At 40.9% G+C, this 26,672-nt stretch overlaps 1 protein-coding gene across 2 annotated transcripts; it reads right to left on the bottom strand.

The window, feature by feature from the left end:
• Window positions 1-775: 775 nt before the first annotated feature.
• LOC142381838 (uncharacterized) lies at window positions 776-25,098 on the bottom strand. Of its 2 annotated transcripts, XM_075467094.1 has the most exons (9): window positions 25,002-25,098; window positions 23,155-23,175; window positions 21,700-21,756; window positions 21,291-21,347; window positions 19,921-19,971; window positions 12,915-13,562; window positions 12,763-12,828; window positions 11,030-12,199; window positions 776-3,346 (listed from the first exon to the last, which is right to left on the bottom strand). In XM_075467094.1, the coding sequence occupies exons 1-9, from the start codon at window positions 25,081-25,083 to the stop codon at window positions 1,635-1,637; spliced, it is 3,864 nt and encodes a 1,287-aa protein (XP_075323209.1). In that variant the 5' UTR covers window positions 25,084-25,098; the 3' UTR covers window positions 776-1,634. The 2 variants fall into 2 exon arrangements, with proteins under 2 accessions (XP_075323209.1, XP_075323210.1); XM_075467095.1 differs by lacking the exons at window positions 21,291-21,347; window positions 21,700-21,756.
• Between the last annotated feature and the right edge of the window lie 1,574 nt (window positions 25,099-26,672).

The raw sequence follows: 26,672 nt of genomic DNA, 5'->3' as shown, positions 1-26,672 counted from the left end.
TTAGGGAAGCCTGAGGGAGATGATGAACTTAATGCAAATACTTCAGCCAGTAGGTTGTTTTACATTATCGGCTACTGTAAATGTGGAGCAGCAGCCTGAAAGGACAGAGGTCATATTTTTAATATGGTAAGATGTTTTAATTCCTGCGTTTTATCTAATATCTTGTTTGTACAGTCCTTGACTGTTTTGAAAGGAGCTTTCAATCATTTGTATCATTAACATTATTACCTGTCCCCCATTTTTCTGAGTCTGGTCCTACGTGGGTGTAGATCGGATGTTTGTTAGGTATTGATTAGTTTTAATGAATACCATGTTCTCTCTCATTTAATTTCATGTTCAATACGTGTGTATAGTTGCGTTTCTTTAGTTGCACTGGCACCGACTGATTGATTTTTTGAGACAGTGAAAGTGGTGATATGATAACCACACTTTTTGTTTCGTTTTTTAGACAACACATGAGTTGCGGGAGCGCAGAATTCTAGGTGAACATTTCTTTCCGGAGTCCGTTTCAGCCGGTCGGACATTTTTTGAGTTGCAGCTAAGCTAAGCTTCAACTTTAGCCTGCCCGGGACCAGGCTAGTTCAGCAGCATAAACTACCATGGTTACTCAGCGGAAGTTCAAATGAGCCACCTTTATGGAACGGAACTCTCGCTAAATTTAGCCAGAAGTAGCGAAATAAGCCAGGCTTTCCGCTAAGCCAGCTTCTAGGAATACCCCCCATGATGAATATGTATATTCGGGTCAAAAACAGACTAAAATAATAAACACACTGAGTGTCCTTTAGGCATTTATTAGTTAATGAAACATTATTGTTCATAACAAACATAATTGGAACGGAAGAAAATGTGAAACAACATCCGTACTCCTTATTATTGAGATAAAGATACATTTATTACTAAATATCCTCCAACATTATGTTGCTTCAATCACTGTAAAAGATCAAAATAAAAAGTGATTCATTTTCTTTACATCTATTCTGATTTAAACATCATTTTATCTCTCATCTCACAAAAGATTTGGTTTAAAAAAACATGAAGCAGTTTTACTTTCAGGCTACTTCTAAAACACAGAAAAAGAGTCCAACATTTAGATTTAATGAAATAAAATTTGATTTTTGGTGATAATGATCAGATGACAAATGATGTACTGTATGAATATGAAAAAGTTAAAAATATATATATAAAGATCTACTTTACATACAGAGTTTTGCATAATACAGTGAGCTGAACCTGGATTACATGTTTCATCCTCATCAGTATTTGGGTTGTTGTTATTTCAAACAGGCACTTTTACATAAAGAACTAAAATCAGAATTGATCATTAAATGATATGAAGCTGAAGACATTTAAAGAACATGATAAATGGAAAAAACCTTCTCTGTAAATATCTGATAGTCTGTTTATATTAGACTTCCATCAGTTTGAAGGTCTCCTTTAGAACAGAAGGAGGTTACTGTCACTCCAACATCTCACTCTGTCAAACCTTAAAAAAGAAAAATCCCACAGAACACAAACACAGACAGATGTGAACACAGCTGTGTAATCTGGAGTCTGTGTGACCAACATCTGAACTCTGTTGATGTTAAATGATGTTCAGTTTGTGACATGAGTGAAAAATACTCAGCAGAGGATCATCAGATGATGGTACAGCCACTTTTTTTATGTTTTTCTTTCAAAGCCCTCAATTCTTCTTCTTGTCTTTTTTTCAACTCTTCTAACTTTTTGTTTCTTTCTCTTTCTTCTCTTTCTTCTCTTTCTTTTCTTTCTTCTCTTTCTTCTCTTTCTTCTTTTTCTTTTCTTTCTTCTTTTTCTTTTCTTTCTTCTCTTTCCTTCTTTAGTTGTTCTTCCTTTTCCATCACATCATCTCTGAGCACCTTCTCTGTGTGAGCTTTGAGCTCCTGTAACTGTTTATACTGTTTGCTGTGTGTCTTCTTTGTCGTTTTTCTTTCTTTCTCATGTTCCTTCTTCAGATTCTTCAGTTCCTCATCATGTTTTTCCAACAGAGCTTCGAGGTCTTTTTCATATTTCTCTCTGAACTCATTAAATTTCTCAGCTTGTTCTCTGGCCTCCTCTTCATATTTCTTCTTCATGTCTTCTGTTGTTTTCTGATAGTTTTCCTCTAATCTTTTTCTTTCTTTCTCCTCCTCTTCTCTTCTCTTTTGATCTTCTTCTTTTCTTTTCTTTTCATATTTTTCTCTCTCCTGCTCAAAGTCCTCTTGAAGCTTTTTCAGTCTCATTTCTTCCTCTCTTCGTTTCTCTTCATCTTCTTTATTTCGGTTATCCCACCACTCGTTCCGTTCCTTCTGCCAGGCCTCTCGTTTTTCCTCCATCTCTTTTCTGCTCTGCTCCAGTTTTCTGTCAATAGTTTCCTTTTCTTCAGATTCTGACCTGATTTGTTTCTCCAAAGCTTCTCGTTCTCGTTCCCACTTCTGTTGTTGTCGTTCTTCCTCCTCTTTTCTTCTCTTCTCTTCTTGTTCTCTAGCTTCCTGTTCTTTCTTTCTCTGCTCGCGCTCCTTGTTGATGTTTTCCTCCATTTCTTTCAGTTGTTCAGCTTTCACTTTTCTTTCCTTTTCAATTTCTGCTCTCTGTTCTTCCATTCTTCTGTTCAGTTCTTCCTTTTCTTCCTGATGTTTTTGTTCAAGCTCCTCCTTCTGCCTCTTCATCTCTTCTTCCTTCTCCTTCAGGATTCTCTCCATTTCTTTCTGTATCGCAGCTTCAGCTTCTTGCAGCATCTCATTGGTGTAGAAGCTGCCTCCGTTTTCTGTCACCATGGTGTCGATTTTTCGGATCAGCTCGCTGACTTGTGTGTTTTCATGATTTTCACGGTTATTAAACACATGGTATCTTCCTCCGCAGTCAGAAATCAGCTTCTTAAATGATTCATCACATCCTTCTTTAATGTATTCTTCAATGGAAACATTGTCAGATTCCAGATCATCTCCTCTTGTGAAAAGAATGATGGTGAACTTTTCAGAGTTCTTACCAAAAACCTTCTTAATGAGTGTTAAAGTCTCCTTCTCCTCTGGTGTGAGTCGACCGATCTGTAACACCAGCAGGAAGACATGTGGTCCTGGAGCCAGAAGACTCATACATTTCACCAACTCTTCACCAACCTGTTCATTGGACAAACTATTGTCGAACAGACCAGGAGTATCGACCACAGCAACAGGACGACCGTCCACTACACTTTGGGCTTTTCTGCAGTTCTTGGTAACTGAAAATTGGACTGATTTGGCTTCAAAGTCTTTCCTTCCCAGAATGGTGTTTCCTGAGGAGCTCTTCCCACAGCCGGTCTTCCCGATCAGAACAATCCTGAGACTCTCTGAGCTCTGCTGCTCATCAGCATCTGTCAGACAGGAACATACAGAAACAACAATAGTTAACTACTGACAAACTGACACCCATAATGTGTGTTGAAGTCACCTCGTCAGCTGATACATTCTCCGTTTATGTTTATGCATTTAGCAGACGCTTTTATCCAAAGCGACTTACAATTGAAAAATATATAACATTACAGCTAATATCAAAGCTAGCAATAAGCTACATAGAAGGAAACCACCAGTCAGACTCAGTCAGAGGTGACAGTGTAGTGATAGAGTGCAGACATAGAAGGAAGTACAGAAAGATAAAGTGCCGTAGAGGGAGTAGGGAAGTACAGGGTAAGTGCTAGGATAGGAGATGCTCTCTGAAGAGCTGGGTCTTCAAGAGTTTCTTGAATATATCCGTGGACGCCCCTGTTCTGGTAGCGCTCAGTAGGTTATTCCACCATCGTGGAACGACACATGAAAAGAGTCTGGATTGTCTTCAGCGTGGTGTACGCACTGCTAGACGACAATCCTGTGACGACCGGAGTGACCGAGTTGTGAACGAGTTGTGACATAAGCCTTTGCAAGAGCATTCAAGTAGATGGGAGCTGCTCGCATCAAAAGGAGTCTCTTCAAGGTCTTCATGATATGACCGGTCTGTAGTCATTCAGCTCCACCGGTTGCCCTAATTTAGGCACTGGTATGAGACAAGAAGTTTTCCACAGTACCAGGACTTTTTCCATCTGAAGGCTCATATTGAAGAGCCTCTGAAGAGGGACTGCTAGTTGACTAGGACAGTCCCTCAGAAGCCTTGGGCAGACTCCATCTGGGCCTGAAGTCCTCCCTGACTTAAGTCTCCTGAACTAAGCTCCAACCTCCTCTATAGTTAGATACAGAGGTTGTAGCGGAGGGATGGCGACAGGAGTGATGTTGCTATTAACCATAGAGATGGGGGTGGGGGTGCAGCTGGACAGAGGAGGGCTAGTGGTGGAAGGTGCCGCAGAGGTGGAGGTGTGGCTGGGTTCAGAAGGCCTGGCGGTGGAAGCTGCCGCAGAGGTAGAAGTGCAGCTGGACTGAGGAGGCATTTTTCTTGTACTCCACCTTAGCTCGACGTGTCTTTTTAAGCTCCTGTTGTACACTCCTACACCTTTCTCTATTCTGGAACGCCCTCTTTTTCTGGTTCAGGAGGTCTTTGATGTCACTGGTGATCCATAGTTTATTATTTGGATAGCACCTTCCAGTCCTGACTGGAATCACAGTGTCCCTACAGAAGTTAATGTAGTCTGTGATGGTGCTGACCCTCCTGTCCATGTCAATGTCCATTTCATCTTCCTCCTGCAGTACAGCCCAGTCTGTGACATCAAAGCAGTCTCTCAATGCATCACTCGCCTCTGGTGACCACTTCCTGAAAGATCTGGTAGTAACAGGAAGTCTTTGTACACACGTCTGTATGTGGGTTGTAGATAGACCATGCTGTGATCAGATCTACCCAGTGGTGGAAGAGACACTGCCCTGTAAGCCTCCTTCACGTTAGCATAGAACAGATCTAATGTCTTTTCTCCACGTGTTGGACAGTCCACATACTGTACAAAGCCAGTCGGGCAGGAGGATAGAGAGACGTGGTTGAAATCCCCTGTGATTGCAATGAATGCATCAGGATGCTGGGTCTGTATCCTAGCAACAGTGTTATCGATGACGTCACACACCGTTGTAGGTGCCGCCCTAGGAGGAATGTAAACAATGATGACCACTGTGTATGGGAACTCTCTGGGCGCATAGAACGCACGGAAACCAACTGACAGTAGTTCGATGTCTGGACAACAAACCCTCTCCTTAGCGGTCACATTGCGGGGCTTTACCCATCTCTGATTAGTATAATCCGTATAACACCCCCGCCTTTCCGCTTACCGCCGCTTGTACTCAGGTCACGATCCGCTCGTACGGCGGCTGTGAAGCCGGGAATATCCACACATGAGTCTGGTGTGCTGTTTTTCAGCCAGGAGTCAGACAGACAGATCAAACTGCTCTCCTTACACAGCCGTTGGTTCCGCACAACCGCATCTAGCTCATCACACTTGTTTGGTAGTGACTTAGCGTTTCTTATAATCACCGAGGGCAGAAAAGGTTTCTACCTCTAATTCTTGTTGTGCCTCTTTGCCTTTAGTTTCACTCCAGCGCTGCATCCACGGTACAGCTTTTTAAGCTCGGTCAGAATTGGATGTTTAATTCCGCATCCAATCCTTGACAGTGCCAACAGTTCTTCTCTTGTGTACACTGCTCTAGTAGTAATGCACATTGTCAAAAAATTTAAATTAAACAAAAAAGCAGATCAATGAAAATAACTAAAAATGTTTAGATAAAAACTAAAAATTAAAAATGACATAATCATAAAAACGACGAGAAAAATTGAGAGCTACACAGACTTGCTGCCGATACAGCTGGCGCATAGCAATATGATGCTACATGAAGGTTAAATACTGATATGCTGAAAGTTAGCTCGAGCTAGTATAGGGGCTGGTAACTGATTTTTATCACAAGATGGTGAAGAATGATGAAGAAATAAGATGACCGGGTTTCACTCCCCCTCAACGCCCTGGCTGCGCCTAGAAATTCTGTCCATAAAAATTATGAACAGAATCGGTGACAAAGGGCAGCCCTGACAGAGTCCAACCCTCACAGGAAACATGTCCGACTTACTGCCGACAATACAGACCAAACTCTGACACTGGTCATACATAGACCGAACAGCCCCTATCAAGAGGTCCGGCACTCCATACTCCCCATAGCACCCCCCATAGGAGTCCCCGAGGGACACGGTCGAACGCCTTCTCCAAGTCCACAAAACACATGTAGACCGGTTGGGCGAACTCCCATGCACCCTCCAGGATCCTGCCGTGGGTATAGAGCTGGTCCACTGTTCCACGGCCAGGACGAAAATAACACTGCACCTTCTGAATCTGAGATCCGATTATCCGGCGGATCCTCCTCTCCAGTACCCCCGAATAGACCTTACCAGGGAGGCTGAGGAGTGTGATCCCCCTATAGTTCGAACACACCCTCCGGTCCCCTTTTTTAAAGAGGGGGACCACCACCCCAATCTGCCAGTCCAGAGGCACTGTCCCCGATGTCCACGTGATGCTGCAGAGGAGTGTCAACCAAGACAGCCCCACAACATCCAGAGCCTTGAGGAACTCAGGACGGACCTCATCCACTCCCGGGGCCTTGCCACCGAGGAGTTTTTTGACCACCTCGGCAACCTCAGCCCCAGAAATGGGAGGTCCCACGCCCGAGCTCCCCAACTTTGCTTCCTCATCGGAAGGCGTGTCGGTAGGATGGAGGAGGCCCTCGAAATATTTTCCCCACCGACTCACAACATCCCCAGATGAGGTCAGCAGAGCCCCGCCCACACCATACATGGTGTTGACGGTGCACAGCTCCCCCCCCGCCCCCCCCGAGCCGCCGGATGGTGGACCAGAAACTCTTCGAGGCCGTCCGGAAATCATTTTACATGGCCTCCTCGAACTCCTCCCAAGCCCGAGTTTCTGCCTCAGCAACCGCCAAGGCTGCGTTCCGCTACCCTCTCGTCCACTGGGGTAAACCCCAATGTACAGGAGCACAGCCGGGGGGCAATAAGTATGCCCACACCAGCTCTGCGCCTCTCACCACGGGAAACTCCAGAGTGGAAGAGAGTCCAACCCCTCTTGAGGAGGCTGGTTCCGGAGCCCAAGCCATGCGTCAAGGTGAGTCCGACTATATCTAGTCGGATGATATTTTGACTTTTACTTGAGTACAATTTTTGGCTACTCTATCCACCTCTGGCTGCTGAACACATGAGGAAGGGAACTGAACACCTGAGGAAGGGTACTGAAAACCTGAGGAAGGCTGCTGAACACCTGAGGAAGGCTGCTGACCAACTGAGGAAGGGTACTGACTATCTTGTCTCCACAAGATTAGCCCTACTCAATATCAGAGCCAACAAATCCCTCTTAGTAAATGACATGATCATGACCTATAATCTAGACTTTTTATTTCTTAGTAAAACATGGCTGACTGAATGTAGTTGTGATACCATTCTCAATGAGGCGGCACCAACAAATTTCCATTTCATCAATAAGTGTCGAATTGGTTAGAAGGGCGTGGGAGTTGCCGCCATTTTTAAATCAGTCTTTCAGTGCAAGGAAATTTTACTTGGTGATTTTAGCTCTTTTAAATATCTGTTTTTTAGTAAAGAATCCAAAAGTTATCTTCCTAATCATTTATAAACCACCAAGATACCCAGGAACTTTCTTTGATGAGTTTGCTGAACTGCTGTCAGTTATCTGCACTGACTATAACTTTTTTATCATAACAGGGGATTTTAACATTTACATGGACAATAACATGGACACACACTGGATCTGGTTATCTCTAAAGGTGTTGACATTTCTTCTGTTGATATCAAGGACTTGGCGCTCTCTGATCATTTCTGTGTGTTCTCTGACTTACAGTTAACTCCAAACAGTCAGTTAACCTGTGTGTCTGTTAGAAAAAGGTACATATATGAGAATACCAGTGCTAAGTTTATGGAAGTTATAGCTATGTCATCAACTGCGAGTGCAGAGACAGTTGATGAACTCTTAGATAATTTTAACGTGAAGATCTAAAATGTCATGGATACTGTTGCACCTGTTAAAAATAAGATGATCTTGAGCAGAAAACGAACACCATGGAGAAACACTATGATGGTAAAGGCCTTGAAAACAGAATGCAGGAAAGCAAAGCGTAAATGGAGAAAAACTAAACTTCAAATTCACCATGACCTCTACAAACAAAGTCTTTGTAATTTTAACCACGGGTTACTCAAGGCTAGACAGCAACACTTATCTGAAATGATTAATAAGAACATCAACAACACTCGTGCTCTGTTTGCTATGGTTCATAAGCTTACAACCCCCCCAAAACAGATAAAGTATTCTCTGCACTATAAAGCGCACCGGACTATAAGGCGCATTGAGCGAAATAAAACAGTCAGATAAGTCAGTCAGTCAAACTTTATTAAACGTATTCACAATAACTCCCAATCTTGTTCAGTTGTAACATGTAAAAAAAAAAAGGCTGATACCGCTAAATCAAATGTTAGCGTATTCACAATAACTCTCAAAATTGTTCAGTTATAACGCGTAAAATACAACACAATACACACACTTTTTCAGTTAATTCCTCGTCCACAAATCCCTCAAATTCTTCATCTTCAGTGTCCGAGTTTAACGAATTGGGCGATTACAGCTTCCAGCATGCCCAGTTCCATTTCGTCATTATCCGAGTCGCTGTAGTTGCTGTTGCCTTTGTGAAAGCTCGGACCACAGTTAAGACTGATACCTTAGCCCAGGCATCCACGATCCATTGGCAGATAGTAGCGTAAGTCGCCCGGTGCTGTCTCCCTCCCTTGGTGAATGTGTGTTCGCCTTCTGTCATCCACTGCTCCCACGCAGCTCGCAGTTTAACTTTGAACGCCCTGTTGATACCAATATCTAGCGGCTGGAGTTCTTTAATTAATCCACCCAGAATGATGGCAAGCTCCGAATTGGTTTGCTTCCCTTTGTTTTTGACAGCATCGGTGAGATGGGCGCGCATGGAGTCGCAGATCAATAGGGACGGAGAGATGTGGAAAAAGCCATTCGGTCTCTTGACGTAAATTTCTCTTAGCCACTCGCTCATCTTTTCCTCGTCCATCCAGCCCTTTGGGTAAGCTTTGATGATGACGCCGGCTGGAAACTTTTGTTTTCACAAAGTCTTCCTCTTAAAAATGACCATGGGTGGAAGTTTCTGGCTATTAGCCTGGCAACCTAGAACTACAGTGAAGGATGACTTCTCGTTCCCTGCGGTGCGTATAGACACCGTTCTGGTCCCTGTTTTCTCCACGGTGTGGTTCACGGGGATATCAAAGGTGAGGGGAACCTCGTCCATGTTGGTGATGTGCTCTGGCCGGAACTTCTTTTCAGTGATCTTGTTTTTGCAGTATGCGCGGAAAGTGGCTAGCTTTTCCGCGTAATCTTTTGGCAGTTGCTGCGAGACGGTAGTTCGTGTGGGGATAGAAAGATTACGTCTTTTCATAAAATGAAAGCACCAAGAAGGACCGCTTTGAAAGTCACAGATATTCATGTCCCAGACTGTAGAGACGCCTCGACCTGCTGCTCTCTTTTCAATATCCCACTGTTCAATTTTGTCCTCTAACTGTGGCCATCTCGCTTTGTTCCCGCGGAAACTCTGTGTGGTCTTCTTTACCTGGCGCAGGTCATCTTCTTGCTTCCTCCACTTCCGTAGCATTGATTCATTAATATTGAATTCTCTCGCAGTTACTCTATTGCCATGTTCTACTGCGTGACTGATAGCCTTTAGTTTGAAGTTCCCGTCGTAAGCGTGTCTCTTGACAGGTGGCATTTTCGGTTCCTTATACACACACACACACTGTAATTTTATGGTGAAGCACAATATGTATTACTTAAACCATCAACATCCTGTCTTGACACAATGCCATCTGACTTCTTTAAAACTATTGTAAGCTCTGTCCAAACAGATTTGTAGCAAATAATAAACTGCTCATTTCAATCAGGCACGTTTCCTAAACCCTTAAAAGTAGCTGCCATCAAGCCACCCCAAAAAAAGACAACATTGGATGCCTCCATTTTAACCAACTACAGACCCATCTCAAATCTTCCTTTTATAGCCAAGATTGTTGAGAAAGTGGTTTTTAATCAACTCAGTAACTTCTTGAACTCTAGTGGACTCCTTGACAAATTTCCGTCCTCACCACAGTACAGAAACGGCTCTTATTAAAGTGTTAAATGACATAAGGTTGAACACTGACTCAGGCAAGGTGTCAGTTCTGGTCCTGTTGGATCTCAGTGCTGCATTTGACACTGTGGATCACAGTATACTGCTGAACAAGTTGGAAACCCGGGACCGTCCTAGAATAGTTCAGGTCCTACTTGGAGGAGCGGAGTTATTTTGTGACTATTGGAAGTAATCAATCTGATCGAGTGGCTATGACATGTGGAGTTCCTCAGGGGTCAGTTCTTGGACCCCTTCTGTTCAGCCTACACATGCTGCCTCTGGGTCAAATTCTGAAGAACTCTAAAGTTAACTACCACAGCTATGCAGATGACACACAGATATATCTGGCACTGTCTCCAGATGACTGCAGTCCTATAGAGTCATTGTGCGACTGCTTAGAGCAAGTCAAAAAGTTGATGAACCAAAATTTCCTTCAGTTAAATCAAGAAAAAATTGAGGAAGGTTACTGAACACCTGGTTTCATAGAATGATATAAGTTATAATTGGATGATGGATTATTTATAATTTATTCATGAAAAATTAGTTAGAAAGCTTTATCCCATAAATGGATATGGCTCACCATCATTTCATGTTTGCACGTTGTCTGAACCAGTAATTTCTGCATGTTTTTTTTTTTATATTCACGATGAATTACATCACAACAATTGACAGAGAACAGAAATAATTTTAGTTTTTCTTGATTATGTCAGTCAATTAAAGTTATTATTGTGAAGAATATTTGTAATCTTTGTATAGTTTAATATAACAACCCTACCAGATTTTGTGTTAATTTGCATGCTCACATGAAGGCGGTGTATAGTTATCAGAGAGTAAATGTTTTCTGCAGAATAATTTAAGCAAACAGGAAAAGAAAGTGATTCAAATTTTAATTATATAAGTGTAATATTTACCTTTGACCACAGTCTTTGTCCGAAGCTCTTTGAGTTCAGCCTGCAGTTGGAAATTTTCCTCCATTTTGCCACATGCAAATGTCTTAGCTGTGTAACACTGTGCCTTGTTGTTGACAGTGATATTTGTTTGCACAGCCTCCAGCAGCTCTGGGATCTGCTGCCTGTCTTTGATGTTCAGAACAACAGATCTTCCTCCACAGCTCTGACGGAGCTCCTGGATATCTTTGTTACCACTTATAAAGTTAAGAAAAGCTGGAGCTGTAGGATCTGACTCCACAGTGAACAGAATCATGGTGAAGTCATTGACTCGAGGGCTGAATGTGTCCTGGATGGTCTGTAACTCTCCCTTGTCTTCATCAGTGAGGGGAGCCACAGGGAGGACCAGGATGAAGGCATGGACGCCCTCAGGATCACAGAGGGAGACGCACCTGAATGATTCCTCCATCACTGCCTCCAGAGGTTCTCCACACAAGGCAGGCAGCTCCACCAGAGAAACCCGACGTCCACACACCTCTGCCTGATGTTTAACACACTCTGATGAGTTGGAGCCTGAATGGAGCTGCGTCGGACCTAAAATGGCCTTGGCTGCTGAAGTCTTCCCTGCTCCTCTCCTCCCACACAGAACCAGGTTTAAAGATGGTTTCCTGTGACCCCGCTCAGTCAGGGGGGGGGCAGGGTTTCCTTCTGCTGTTTCTTCCATCTTTTCCATTAATGAGCGATAGTTACCTTCAGACATGTTGTAGTGTCTTCCTCCACAGTCTTTAATGAGTTCATTAACAGAGGAACTCATTTCATTCTCATGTGTAATGATGACCATCGAATGTTTGAAGGAATCTTCACCAAACAAACTCAGGATGAACTTCAGTGTTCGTCTGTTCTTCTCTGTGAAATCTGAAGGCTTCACGAACAGCAGCAGAACATTTGGTCCAGGAGGACAGAGACTCACACAGCTCTTTACTTCTCTTCTCATGTTCTCCTCAGACAGACTGAACATGTCGGGAGTTTTCACTACTGTTACTGGTTTTCCTTCCCACTCTCCATGAGAGACTTCACAGTGTTTGGTTGAAAAACGTGTTTGGTAATGAAAACTTTGGTTCCCAGTGATCAAGTTACCAAGTTTTGTCTTTTTGTCCTCACTTTTTCCCAACAGCACAACTCTGAGTGCAGAAACTGAAACAGAACAGAGAAAATGATCCAATGACACTTAAATCACATCTGAACAAAAATGATCCACATTACAACATTTGGCTCTTCCTCTGACCCCTTCATAAAGGTCAGACAACACACTTCCTGCAGAACGGTTCATACAGGGCAACAGAACCCCTCTCTGGCTGACTGTTCCAACATGAAGTGGGACCAAAACACCAGTCTGAACCTGCTCTGAACACTTAAAGTCCAAATACTGACCACACATTCTGTATGTGAGGTACATGTCCCACAGTAAATGGGAATTCTGTTGTGTTCATACAAAGCAGATGAAGTACAGGTTAGTATTGTTGATGGGAACATATGTGTTCGTCTTAAATAGTTCATGTTTGTTCAGTTTGAACCTTCTGACATGTTTTGAGGAGACGTGATACAATATTTAAAAACCCAAAAGGTTTAATTAATTTTAGGTAAAATGTTATAAATGTTTTGCTTTTCAGTTTATAAAACATTTAAGGGTGAATTTGGGTTAAAGATTTAGAGAAAAGATCCAAAAATTTATGATAAATTGTCCTGAATTTACTCACCACTGGAAGAAGAGATTTTCCCAGAAGCAGAAGGTTTAGAAGTGATTTGTTTAACTGCTTGTATACCTGTGAAAACATGACATTAATGTGTAACTTAGTGTTTGAACAAAGAAAGGAAAGGTCCATGTGAACAAAGTAGCTTCTGTACTTACCAGCACCTTTAACAGCAGCCATGAGAGATCCTGGTGTTTTCTCTTGTTTTGGGCTTTGATCGTCACCTGCTGCAGTGGTTGGGATGTTCTCAGTTGTGTCTTCATATGCTTCATAGCTCACATGTTCTCCATTGTTCTCTTTCACAATCTGACCAAAGCGTGTTAGCAGCTCTGGAAGTTCAAGGTTCTTCCTCCTCACATATCTGTATCTACATTTTCTGATCAGGTCCTTTAATGGAGGCTCTAACATGTAATTTTCCATCAAATCTAAACTCTGCTGTCTGGGTGTCGACATCAGAATCAGTGAATGATCAAATGATTGATCACTGAATTCTTTAAGAACAGTACAGAGCCTCTCTTTGTGTTCCTCAGTGAAGTTTTCAGGCTGCAGAAGCAACAGGAACACATGAGGTCCAGGATCAGAGACTCTCACACAGTCTTTTATGAACTCTGTCAGTTTGTCTGCAGTGAAAATCTGCACATCTGGAGTGTTGACGACTGCTATTTTTTTCTGTGGTTCCAAAGGTCCACTGATTCTCATACAGGTGTGAGGTGCTGAGTTAAAAGCATCCTCTCCCAGTATGAAGTTCCCCACTGAGCTCCTCTCAGACCAGCTGCCTCCCAGCAGAACAACCCTCAGCTCAGACACTGAAATGAAATAAACAGAAAAACAAGTTAACTGAGAGCTCTTAAAGGCACGGTTGGTAATCCTGTTCAGAAACACAATTTGTAATACTGGGTGAAATGGTCCGTCTATCCTGAGAGCATGCGCGTAATTTGCACGGGGGTTACGGAGGTCATGACCCTCTCAAAAATCAGATCCAGCTAATATAACAACCCCACCCCCCCAATATCATCAAATTCTGAATGAATAACTTTTGTTTGTTTTCTTTATTCATTCATTTCATTTCAAGATAGTATCATGTTTTAAATAATCTGTAATGTACCCCCCTCCTCCCTCCCCCCAAACCGACTACTTGGTATTACCCAACCCGTTTTCTCTGCCGAAAGTTTGTTTAGGCTACTATTATGCGCAGCCGCTGGTGAGTGGTGCCAGAGGGTGCCAGGGATCTCTCTGTAGAACCAATGTCACTGAACTGTATCTTAAGTTGCTGTTTGCTCCAATACAGTCACACGTTTTTGGGGTTTGTTGTGCTAAGAGGTGGATTAACGAGAGTTAAATTGATGGAAAAGGGCTGTGCATGACGGCTGCTCAGAAAGTTCACAAAGCTAGCGCGAAAATCTTGAATGTTGTCTTGCACATACCAAGACATTCACCTCATGTGTTCCTATGTGACCCTGCAGGGCGAAACCAGTCGCTTTGGTAAAATTTACAAAACTAAGCTTTGTGCTCACATGAACGGCCATAAACTAAGTTTCCAACGATATGTATATTGAGGCTATTGCTATCGCTAAGATAACTGCATCCAAAGTTGGCATGGTTCTCCTGTCACGATAATGCTAGAAGAGGAGAAAATCACCTTTTTAAGCGGCGTTGACAACTGGAATGACTGCTAATGTGTTGAATCTTCACCGGGCTTAACATTCAAAACATATGTTTTTCCGTGAAATTTGTTCAACCCGCCCAGTTTTCCAGTCGTTTCAGTAATATATTGTGGTCAACTGTATCAAATGCAGCACTGAGATCCAGTAAAACTAAGACTGACATTTTTCCACCGTCTGTATTCAGACATATGTTGTTAAACTCTTTGGTCAGAGCAGTCTCAGTGCTGTGGTGCGGTCTAAATCCTGACTGGAAGGTGTCATAGCAGTTATTTTGTTTTAAAAAGTAATTAAGTGGTTGGGAGATTTGAGATAGGCCTGTAGTTGTTCATTTGTGTCTTGTCAAGATTGTCCTTTTTCAGCAGAGGTTTGATTACAGCTGCTTATTATTCATCATTGATAGATGAGAATAAGAATAATCCCAGGTTTCTTTTCAGCACTGTAGCCAGTCTGACTAAGAATCCGAGCTCTGCTGAGCCAGTTATTCCTTTAACTCTCAGCAGTGATGATTTCATGAGCTTCTTTATCAATAAAATTGTTTCTATCAGAGAGAAGATTGATGGAGTACTTCCCACTATTATCAGTAATGTATCATCAAGTACAGCAGCTTTAGAAGTATCTTTAGAACCTGATTTGTATTTAGACGTCTTCTGTCCAGTTGATCTCTCTGAACTAACAACAGCAATAGTCTCTTCTAAACCATCAACTTGTGTTTTAGACCCAATCCCAACCAGACTGTTCAAGGAGGTTTTCCCCTTAATCGACACTTCCATATTGGATTTGAGTAATCTGTCTTTGTTGACAGGATATGTACCTCAGCCTTTTAAGGTTGCTGTAATTAAACCTTTAGTTAAAAAACCTACTCTTGATTCAGAAGTGTTGGCTCATTATAGACCTATATCCAATCTCCCTTTTATGTCTAAAGTTCTTGAAAAAATAGTTGCAGCTCAGCTTTGTGATCATTTACACAGAAATAATCTGTTTGAAGAGTTTCAGTCAGGATTCAGAGTGCATCATAGCACAGAAACTGCACTGCTGAAAGTTACCAATGATCTCCTCTTAGCCTCTGATAGCGGACTTGTGTCTGTGCTTGTCCTGTTGGATCTCAGTGCTGCATTTGATACGGTCGATCACAGTATCTTATTACACAGACTTGAACATGTTATTGGGATTAAAGGAACTGTATTAGGCTGGTTTGAGTCATATTTATCTGATAGATTTCAGTTTGTTCTTGTAAATGAAGAATCTTCCTCACACACCAGAGTAAGTCATGGAGTTCCCCAGGGTTCTGTGCTTGGACCGATTCTTTTCACTTTATACATGCTTCCATTAGGTAACATTATTAGACAGCATGGCATAAATTTCCATTGCTATGCTGATGATACTCAGCTGTACTTATCTATAAAACCAGATGAACCCAATAGGTTGGTCAGACTACAAGCATGTCTTAAAGACATAAAGACCTGGATGACTCAGAACTGTCTGCTTCTAAATTCAGACAAAACTGAAGTCGTTATCTTTGGACCTGAGCGTTTCAGGGAGAAATTGTCTAGCTATATAGTTACTCTAGATGGTATTTCCTTGGCTTCTAGTTCTACAGTGAGGAACCTTGGAGTTATTTTTGACCAGAACTTATCATTTGACGCACATATAAAACAGGTTTCTAGGACTGCCTTCTCTCATCTTCGTAATATTGTTAAAATCAGGAACATCTTGTCTCAGAGTCATGCAGAAAAACTAATCCATGCATTTGTTACTTCAAGATTGGACTACTGTAATTCTTTATTATTGGGCTGTCCCACATATTCTCTGAAAAGCCTTCAGCTGATCCAAAATGCTGCAGCCAGAGTTCTGATGAGAACTAACAGCAGAGATCATATTTCTCCAGTTTTAGCTTCTCTTCATTGGCTCCCTGTTAAATTCAGAATAGAATTTAAGATTCTTCTCCTTACATATAAAGCTCTTAATGACCGAGCTCCATCATATCTTAAAGATCTCATTGTAAGATATTTTCCTAACAGAGCACTTCGTTCCCAAACTGCAGGTTTACTTGAGGTTCCCAGAGTTTCTAAAAGTAGAATGGGAGGCAGAGCCTTCAGTTATCAGGCCCCTCTATTGTGGAATAAGCTGCCAGTAAATGTCCGGGAAGCAGACACCCTTTCCACTTTTAAGACCAGGCTTAAAACTTTCCTTTCTGATAAAGCTTATAGTTAGGTCTGTTGAATCTGATAGTGTGTCTGCTAGTGTGTCTTGTTCTGCCTCCACCTCTGGCACCCTCTATACTTTCATTACCCCCTACCCGAACCAGGGTTTGAATCCCATTCCCGCTTATCTTACCTCTTTTATTTCTCCCCCTACCCGAACCAGGGTTTGCATCCCCACCCCGCTGTGACTGGTGTGCCGTTGGTGAGAGGCTGAGATAGCTTGTGGCTGTAAAAGATGGTTCTATATATGGATCTATATAGGGAGGATAGGGAATTACTCACTGAGTCTGGTCCTTTATTTATTTAATTTTTCTTTAGCACAAGTTTCTTGTGTTTACCTTGAATAGGGATGGCTCAGGTGATCCTGAAACATCCCATAGTTAAGCTGCTATAGGCCTAGACTGCTGGGGGGCCTCATCTGTCACACCTTTCCTCACTTTACTCTCTTTATGTATATGTGACATTATTGTGTTCATTAACTCGTGTTTCCCTGTTCCAACAGATATCCTTTGAATGGTGTTACAGTGCCGCCGCCGCCGCCGCCGCCGCCGCCGCAGATTGCACAAAAAGTTTTCAGTGCAATCTGTTGGTTTTCTTAGCTAGGAAATAGTTTTTGAATTGGCTCTATATGAACGAATTGGATTATTTTATGAATTATGATTATTATTAATTAATTGAATTCCAATTGGCTTGAATTGGACTTACGATCTAAGTGCCTTGAGATGACATTTGTTGTATTTGGCGCTATATAAATAAAAATGAATTGAATTACAGCTGTTTTTAGTGGCTCTGGAAACACACCCGACATTAAAGACAAGTTCACGATCAGTAACAGGTCTTACTCCTTTATTATTATTATTATTATTATTATTATTATTATTAATAATAATAATTTATAGCAATCTTAATGTGATAGTAAGTGGGCAATATGTGAAATCAGTTCCTAATAAAGGTGCAAGCTGCACTCCAGTGTGCCACCCTGCATTGTGTGATGAATCGAGAGTTGCATTGTGCATAATACATTTGCTGCATGTAGGGGCCAATACAGTGATGAAATTGATTAATCTTTAAGTTCTTGTCAGCTGCCACTGTTGGCTAGTGCTTAAACACTGAATTTAACTACTGTGTCGTTATGGCATAAATAGTCAAGTGAACAGCTGCATTTACGTTAAGTTGCCTAAATCAGTAAAAGTATCACAATGTATTTCTAACACAGGAATGGCAAATTAGCAAGCAAGAAAATGATTAAATAAATAAATAAATATGCCGCGAGTTTAACCCCCCCAATGGTAGACCCAAAGTTACGCCCTTGCCTGAGAGTAATCTATACATGATGTATTTAGAAAAAGGGCCAAAAATAATCAGAGCTCTGTGGCAGCTGCAGGGCTGACAAAAAGCTGACCAATCCAAACTCCTCAGGCCGAGGACAAAGAACCAATCAGATGCCTTCATGTCTAGTTCTGCCCGTTCTGCCTGCGCCCCCCTCTGTCGGCTCCCTCCTCCGTGCTTTTTTCCCTGGTGCCGAAAATAACTTAATGTGAGTGCGATGGCAGAGAAAATGCAGCCAAAACTACCATTACTTTAAAGGGGAAGAAAAAGAAAGCCGGAGGCAGAAACGGCTGCTCTGGATGAAGCCAGAAGCAAACACCAGATGTAGCACGCTCCAGTGTGGGATTAAGAGGCCTTCAACCTTTGGAAGATACAAGCATTCCTGTTGGGGATGTTTTTCTGGGTAAGGACCAGATCTGGAAAGTCTACACAAAGGTGAGGGACAGAAATCGCCTAATTTACAACAACCTTCGACCTATGAAAGCTTTTTGGGGAGTGGAATTAGCAACAGACATTTGCCATAAAAGTTGAGAGAATACATTGACAACTTAAACTGAATAAACAAAGAACCCTTTTTAGAGAAATGGGAGACTAACTCATTCCCTATCTTATCTGGACCAATAAATCGAAGTTGACATTCTACCCTCATTCCCCCCCAGATAAGAGAACCAGATGCCTAAATAAGACTGAAATGACTGTTACCTAGATTCACTTTCAGCCGAATCTTAAAACTGAATTAAATGTGTTTGATATCTTTGTACAAGTTCTTTCAGGTTCCCAGCGAAGTCACAAGATGCATTTAGACAATTTGCACGATTCTGGCTTAAAGCTGCGGTCGGCAACTTTTTTTTAGTCATATTGGCTTGAACTGTCATGGGATTCTGGAAGTAGAATATTAAATAGGCTGTTTAGGAAAAATAACGAAATCTGTAGCTCCCTCTGAAGCCTGTAATCATGCTTGCAAAAACCGAGCGCTCCCGGCTTTTTTTAACCAATCAAGTTAGGGTGGAGGAATCCTACCTGTCAATCACAGCTTGTGCACACGCTGCTGAGCGTGAGTCTGCCCCAGCTTGTGTGCGCGCACACTGGTGTGAACTCACATGCACAACCTCGTCCACAGAGGGGGAGGGGTTTGGGGGGGCGATTCGGAGCTTGTTAGAGGTTGGGGGAGGGACCTGAAAGTTGTATCAGTTCGAATTTTCCGACTTTAGACTCGAATTTTGAAAACCTGCCGACGGCAGCTTTAAAGACATTTATTTTCTCATGTGTCTATGCATGAAATATCTTTTAACTTATCTAGACTGTTGCCTGTTTTTAAATTCATTTAAATGATTTTATTTGTGTCTCTTTATATTCTTTTATGTATTTTTAATGCTTCTTGCATTCCCTGCTGCAATGCTTTTATTTTATGTGAAGCACTTTGAACTGTTTGTACATGAAATGTTCTATATAAATAAATTTGATTTGATTTAACTGGAAAATTTTATTTAGCCTTATGCTTGTGTCTCATCATGTTTATATCACTTGTAAGACTTGGTCTTTTTTTCCCAGACACTAGATCCACAAGATGTTCCAGTAAAATATTTACTTTGTTCTTCTTCTCCCAGGCATAAGATGTTTCCAATCAAACATTTCTGTATTTCCTTTTTCATTCTGTTTCGCGCACGCCACAACGCCGTCCGGCTCATCAAGAGATAAGAAGTTAGCTTGCATACTCTGATACATGGACATTTTTTCCTTCTCCTGTGTTCCATCTAACTGCTGCATCCACCACCTGGACTGTAAGATGTAACTCGGTACTTCAGCTTCAGTCTTTCAGTAAAACAGAAGAAATTCATGAAAATGTAGAGCTGAGTGATCATTTCATGAGTGGGCAGAGTAACACCACAAGCAGTGTTTGGTCAGACAGATCTGGATCCAACAGCAGCACTTTCAGTGGGATTTCTTAAGGAGAGTTCAGTTAAACTCACTGTCAGGTGGTATGAATGGATTGCTGCTCCTGCGTTTCAGAGGCTCCACATCTGTTAAGAAAAAGATGAAAATTCATTCAGAGGGTCAATAAGTTGTCTTGTTATCTCAGTTTTTATTGTATGTTTTTACAAAATAAACACGTTATTTCCATCTTTACTGAGTCTTCATTTAAAAGCAAATGTTCGGGCAACTTCGTGGTCAGCACTGAATAACACCTGGCTCTGACAGGTTTCACAGCATTTTAACATCTGTACAGCAGCTGGTCCTCCACTTGTTGTTTGGGGGTCACTTTACATGCTCGGTTCCTCTGAGGTCTGTACCTTTGAAGAACAGAGCATGTTTGATGATATCTCATCATTATTCTGTTGTAGAAACAATCCTATTTTCATCTTCAGCTTTGTTACTGACAAATCTTCCAATATTTAGACAGATTCCTTCGTTCCTGTACCAATGAAATATTTTCTGTCACACTGGGTCAAACAGCACGATAGATCCACCCTATACCTCAAAGTTCTGCTTTAACTTTCTCCAGGAGTTGTTTCAGCTCTGTAATTTCCTAGCCTGGGTGCCAGACGAACTTAGCCCCGCCCATAAAATGTTTGGTCGGGAAGTTCTGTCTGGCTCTGCTCAGTTGGGGAAATCTCTATGCTTGACATCACGACAGTCGACCCAATCAGATTGCCAGGGCGGGCTTTATACGATGATGGACAGATGATCAACAGGGACATTATCGACTACGTCACTAAAGAGCGCTTGGTTTGAATTCGTTTGAAACAAACATGGCTGCCGCTGGAGATATAGGGTGTGTAGATTCTGCCATCGAGTCTGTTCTACAGGATCTCCACATTGCATTCATTTTGAAAAACGAACAGAGGAACGCAATAAAGGCTTTTATCGATAGAAAAGATGTTTTTGCCGTCCTTCCTACAACAAGTGTGTGTCGCTTAATTTACGTCACATACTACGTTGCTCTGATTGGTTGTAGGTCTATCCAATTGAGCGAAGAGGCATTTTTTCTCCCGGTTCAGTTGAAACACGCCCCATACCCAAATCTCTATCCAGCGGTATCAGACTCACATTCTGACTAGAATCGTGAGTATGACGTACTAGTCAGGCTGTGACTGCTTTAAAATCTGCATATGAAAGTACACTCGGTCATTACACAGTTGAGTTTTAATCAGTAAAGAAAGACTTAATGCAGCCTGAAAGATGGACTTCAGGGAGTATTTGAGTTGAAAAACTGCTTTCACCAGCTAAACAAGTAGTGTAATAACTATAAAATCATTTTAACTCTCTGGGAAGGAACACCCACATTAACTGTGAATAATCAAACACTTGATTCATTTTTAGTTTCTTAAGTTTGACTTACTGGATGGAGGCAGACATTCATAGCTGCTGCTGCTGCACTTCAGAGGCTGATCTGCAACTACACATAACCAGAAATAGGTTTCAGTGATGGTTTTCTTACATTTAAAAGTAAAATACTATTCCAAATTACTTCTGTGCATTAGGTTTTTGATGATCTAGTCTAAAATTCCAGGCATTTATCAGCTTTAAAATAAACTTGCTATCATTATGGCAGAAATGCCTTCATTGTGAAGCTATTTGTACCAAATAATCCAAATTCCCTGACAAAGGTGAGGTGAGAACCAACCATGGAATCACTGAATCTGAAAATTACTGTGGTTGAAAGTTTGCATCTGACTTTTCTCACTACATGTTCTTATAAGCTCGTCTTTTTGTATTTACAGTGTTGTTGAAGGTAGAGTTTGACTCACAGTCGGGGCGTGTAAGGTCAGGGCTGCCACTGCGTTTGGATTCTAAGTCCTCATTGCCTGTAAAACCATGGTTTCCATGAGTAAACCTCACACATATTCAAAAAGCTGAAGATTTTAAAAGACATTTAACTGTAGAAAATAGACGGAAAACATCTAAAATTTCCAGCAAACTCGAGGCACATTAGTGTAACTGCCAATGTAAGACAGGGCGTTTGTGGAGTATTGAAGCAGCATTCAGATCACACTCAAATGCATTTGATTGATGCTTCAGGCTTGATAAACTAAATCAGCATGTAGCCTACTCATAGTTAATCTGATATAAATATGACTCGTGTTCCTCTGTTCAGCTGAGCTGAAAGTTCACCGCATGGTATTTGTACAGCATAGCATATACGTTCAGTCTGTGCTGCTATGTGGGGAATGTCAAAAATATGGAAAACCACCTCGAACGATGGCTACCCCTGTTTGGGGTGTTTGTTGGTCCTTTAGCTTTGCCCCACCTTGGAAAACACAGAAGTCACAGTGGACAGAAAGTAAAATGCACAGGTATATTGATCTTGTTCTTCACCGCAGCAAAAGCCTAAGTGGAGGTATGTGATAACTGCCGTTTGTTTGTCTGTTTGTCAGCAAGATTATTCCAAAACGAGAGATGGTGAAATTCTCTGAATTCAGGGGAAAAGGAGCTTCGGTGCTTCTTTTATCTTCAACCAGGAAACACTGAAGCATCCTTTACGAAAGAGATTCCTGCGACTTTCAGAGGGATGAGATTCACGTAAATGAAAATGAGAAAATGAGGGTGACTGTGAGAGGACAATGATGGATATATATTACTACCTATGATGAAGTAATGTTTTATATATATATATATATACATATATATATATATATTATTATTATTATTAACACAGCTCAGGTTTCACAGATGCATAATAACAGCAGATTTAAGTGTAAATGTTGTCAGAATCTCTTTGCAGTCTCTTCTTATCCAGAGTCCTTCCACCTTCCCTTAAAGGGACAGTGTCCTGTGTCCTCTTTTACTCTGCACTTTTCCTTGATCTCATCAGCAAATGTTATGGGGTTATTTGCCCTCTCAAAGAGCCATGCAGAGCGATCCGGCCTTCTTTAGAAAAGAAGCAGGATCATTCCTCTCTAACAACAAGTAAAACGAAAATCTGAGTCAGTTCACTTTAACTTCTGTATGCAGCAAATATTTTACAATAGAGGATTACAAGGAGGCAACATCTGTTTTTGGGACCAGCTGCTGTGGAAAATGATTAGCACTTATGGATATCAAGTTTCATAAAAACTAATCTGTTATCAATAAAACATTCCTCCATAGATCAATAACCCAAATCATGTCTCCTATTCAAGATGGTGAAGACTGAAACATATTCCATTTTATATCAGTTAAGGGGCTGGTTACACCTGGAGAACAAAACAGTTACTCACACCTACCTTCTTCACGATGTTTTTGTTCTTTATGGTCCGACACACATAAATGGAGAGAAAAGAAGAAGAAACAAAGTGAATATTTCATATTAAAAACAACACACCATAAACAAGCTGGAATTAAACTCTCTCTTTCTTTAAGGTGGACTGAAGAGAATCTGTAAACTCTAATCAAGTTGCAGCTTGATCACTGTTCAGAGAACTGAAAATATTTGAATAAAATGCGCTTTGTGTCGACCATCTACACAACACTGTTATTCTGTCTGTTCAGGGAAGTTTTCCCAGTTGTTCCAGTTCAATTTGCTGAGAGGTGACGGGAAATGAAACTGCTGCCAGGATGACTTTGAACTGAATCAGTAACAGCTAAAAGGCCGACTAAAGGAATCCTTCACCTGTTAAAGACATGAAACTTATCCACTGCTGACCTTTAATATCCTGGATCATGATATACAGTCTTTAAGAAGAACAAAGTCACCTCTTGGAAAGTGACCCGCCAAATCATTTTTTTTGGCCCTCCAAAATGTGTCCGTAATGTATTCCATCCCTCCCGCACCGGACTTTAACACCGTTAATCTCATTTCTAGTTTATTCTCTTTGGTGAGTACATGTGTAATTCCTTTGTTGGCCACAGGTAGGTTTGGCGCTGTTGTGCAGCCTTTTTAAGAGACGAACTCTGGCCGATTTATCGAATGCTGCAAATGTAATAACATAAACGCATTTTTGTCCTCTTAAGGCCACTGTATTTAGAATCCTATGCAGCCATCATAACATAACGTTCACACTGCTCTCATCTCAGTATTGTGTGTCAAAATAAAAGCTTTTATTTTTGAAAGATTTTATTAAAACATACATTGCAAAATTTTTGAATGCATTGTGTTGTTAAATAAGCTGAGTAATAGAAAAGTAGACTCATTATTTGCAACATAACTTTTGCAATATGTACACCTATTGATTTATTGATTAACAATGTGAAAGAAGTTGTGTAACTTTCAAATGTCAAAACAAAACAATTCTAAGCCATGGTTTTATATGGCATTAAAATGTTCTTAATTGTTGTTCATTCTTGAAAGTTTTTTATGCTAAATAGAATTGTGTGAGTTCACAAATGTTGGAAAAAAATATGTTTTTTTTAAATGCTTAAACAGGCTTTTATCTAAAATTATTCATGTCATTATTAATATTTTGTGATTTCAGCTATTACCATTTAAAACTGTGTTATATCATTTTAACATGAAAGCAGCCTAACAGAAATAATAACAACAGCCCACATTGAATGGGCTAAAATTCAGCTAAGATAGATCTGCTGCATACAGTAGGCATATTTACTGTAATTTACATGGAAAATCTCCGGCCTCCGGCCCTCTCAAAGAGCCATGCAGAGCGAGCCGGCCCTCTTTAGAAAAAGTTTGGGGACCACTGAGTTAGACTAACAACCAGTCACAGATGCTTCAAGGTGGACTGAATTAAACTGGAAAGCATGATGGACTTCAAACCTGATAACTGACTGCTGAACTTTAAAGGATTCAGAAAAAAGCAGGACTTTGTCTCTCACACCAAGTAAAAAGAAGATCTGAGTCAGTTCACTTTAACTTCTGTATGCAGCAAATATTTTACAATAGAGGATTACAAGGAGGCAACATCTGTTTTTGGGACCAGCTGCTGTGGAAAATGATTAGCACTTATGGATATCAAGTTCCATAAAAACTACTCTGTTATCAATCAAACATTCCTCCATAGATCAATAACCCAAATCATGTCTCCTATTCAAGATGGTGAAGACTGAAACATATTCCATTTTATATCAGTTAAGGGGCTGGTTACACCTGGAGAACAAAACAGAAACTCACACCTACCTTCTTCACGGCGTTTTTGTTCTTTATGGTCCGACACACATAAATGGAGAGAACAGAAGAAAAAACAAAGTGAATATTTCATATTAAAAACAACACACCATAAACAAGCTGGAATTAAACTCTCTCTTTCTTTAAGGTGGACTGAAGAGAATCTGTAAACTCTAATCAAGATGCAGCTTGATCACTGTTCAGAAAACTTAAAAATATTTGAATAAAATGTGCTTTGTGTCGACCATCTACACAACACTGTTATTCTGTCTGTTCAGGGAAGTTTTCCCAGTTGTTCCAGTTCAATTTGCTGAGAGGTGACGGGAAATGAAACTGCTGCCAGGATGACTTTGAACTGAATCAGTAACAGCTAAAAGGCCGACTAAAGGAATCCTTCACCTGTTAAAGACATGAAACTTATCCACTGCTGACCTTTAATATCCTGGATCATGATATACAGTCTTTAAGAAGAACAAAGTCACCTCTTGGAAAGTGACCCGCCAAATCATTTTTTTTGGCCCTCCAAAATGTGTCCGTAATGTATTCCATCCCTCCCGCACCGGACTTTAACACCGTTAATCTCATTTCTAGTTTATTCTCTTTGGTGAGTACATGTGTAATTCCTTTGTTGGCCACAGGTAGGTTTGGCGCTGTTGTGCAGCCTTTTTAAGAGACGAACTCTGGCAGATTTATCGAATGCTGCAAATGTAATAACATAAACATATTTTTGTCCTCTTATGGCCTCTGTATTTAGAATCCTATGCAGTCATCATAACATAACGTTCACACTGCTCTCACCTCAATATTGTGTCAAAATAAAAGATTATATTTTTGAAAGATTTTATTAAAACATACATTGCAAAATTTTTGAATGCATTGTGTTGTTAAATAAGCTGAGTAATAGAAAAGTAGACTCATTATTTGCAACATAACTTTTGCAATATGTACACCTATTGATTTATTGATTAACAATGTGAAAGAAGTTGTGTAACTTTCAAATGTCAAAACAAAACTATTCTAAGCCATGGTTTTATATGGCATTAAAATGTTCTTAATTGTTGTTCATTCTTGAAAGTTTTTTATGCTAAATAGAATTGTGTGAGTTCACAAATGTTGGAATAAAATATGATTTTTAAAAATGCTTAAACAGGCTTTTATCTAAAATTATTCATGTCATTATTAATATTTTGTGATTTCAGCTATTACCATTTAAAACTGTGTTATATCATTTTAACATGATAGCAGCCTAACAGAAATAATAACAACAGCCCACATTGAATGGGCTAAAATTCAGCTAAGATAGATCTGCTGCATACAGTAGGCATATTTACTGTAATTTACATGGAAAATTTCCGGCCTCCGGCCCTCTCAGAGAGCCATGCAGAGCGAGCCGGCCCTCTTTAGAAAAAGTTTGGGGACCACTGAGTTAGACTAACAACCAGTCACAGATGCTTCAAGGTGGACTGAATTAAACTGGAAAGCATGATGGACTTCAGACCTGATAACTGACTGCTGAACTTTAAAGGATTCAGAAAAAAGCAGGACTTTGTCTCACACCAAGTAAAAAGAAGATCTGAGTCAGTTCACTTTAACTTCTGTATGCAGCAAATATTTTACAATAGAGGATTACAAGGAGGCAACATCTGTTTTTGGGACCAGCTGCTGTGGAAAATGATTAGCACT

This window comes from Odontesthes bonariensis, chromosome 6 (genome assembly GCF_027942865.1).
Source record: "Odontesthes bonariensis isolate fOdoBon6 chromosome 6, fOdoBon6.hap1, whole genome shotgun sequence".
NCBI classification, from domain to species: Eukaryota; Metazoa; Chordata; class Actinopteri; order Atheriniformes; family Atherinopsidae; genus Odontesthes; species Odontesthes bonariensis.
The sequence above is the reverse complement of the archived record's forward strand: the minus strand, read 5'-3'. Positions and strand labels throughout refer to the sequence as shown.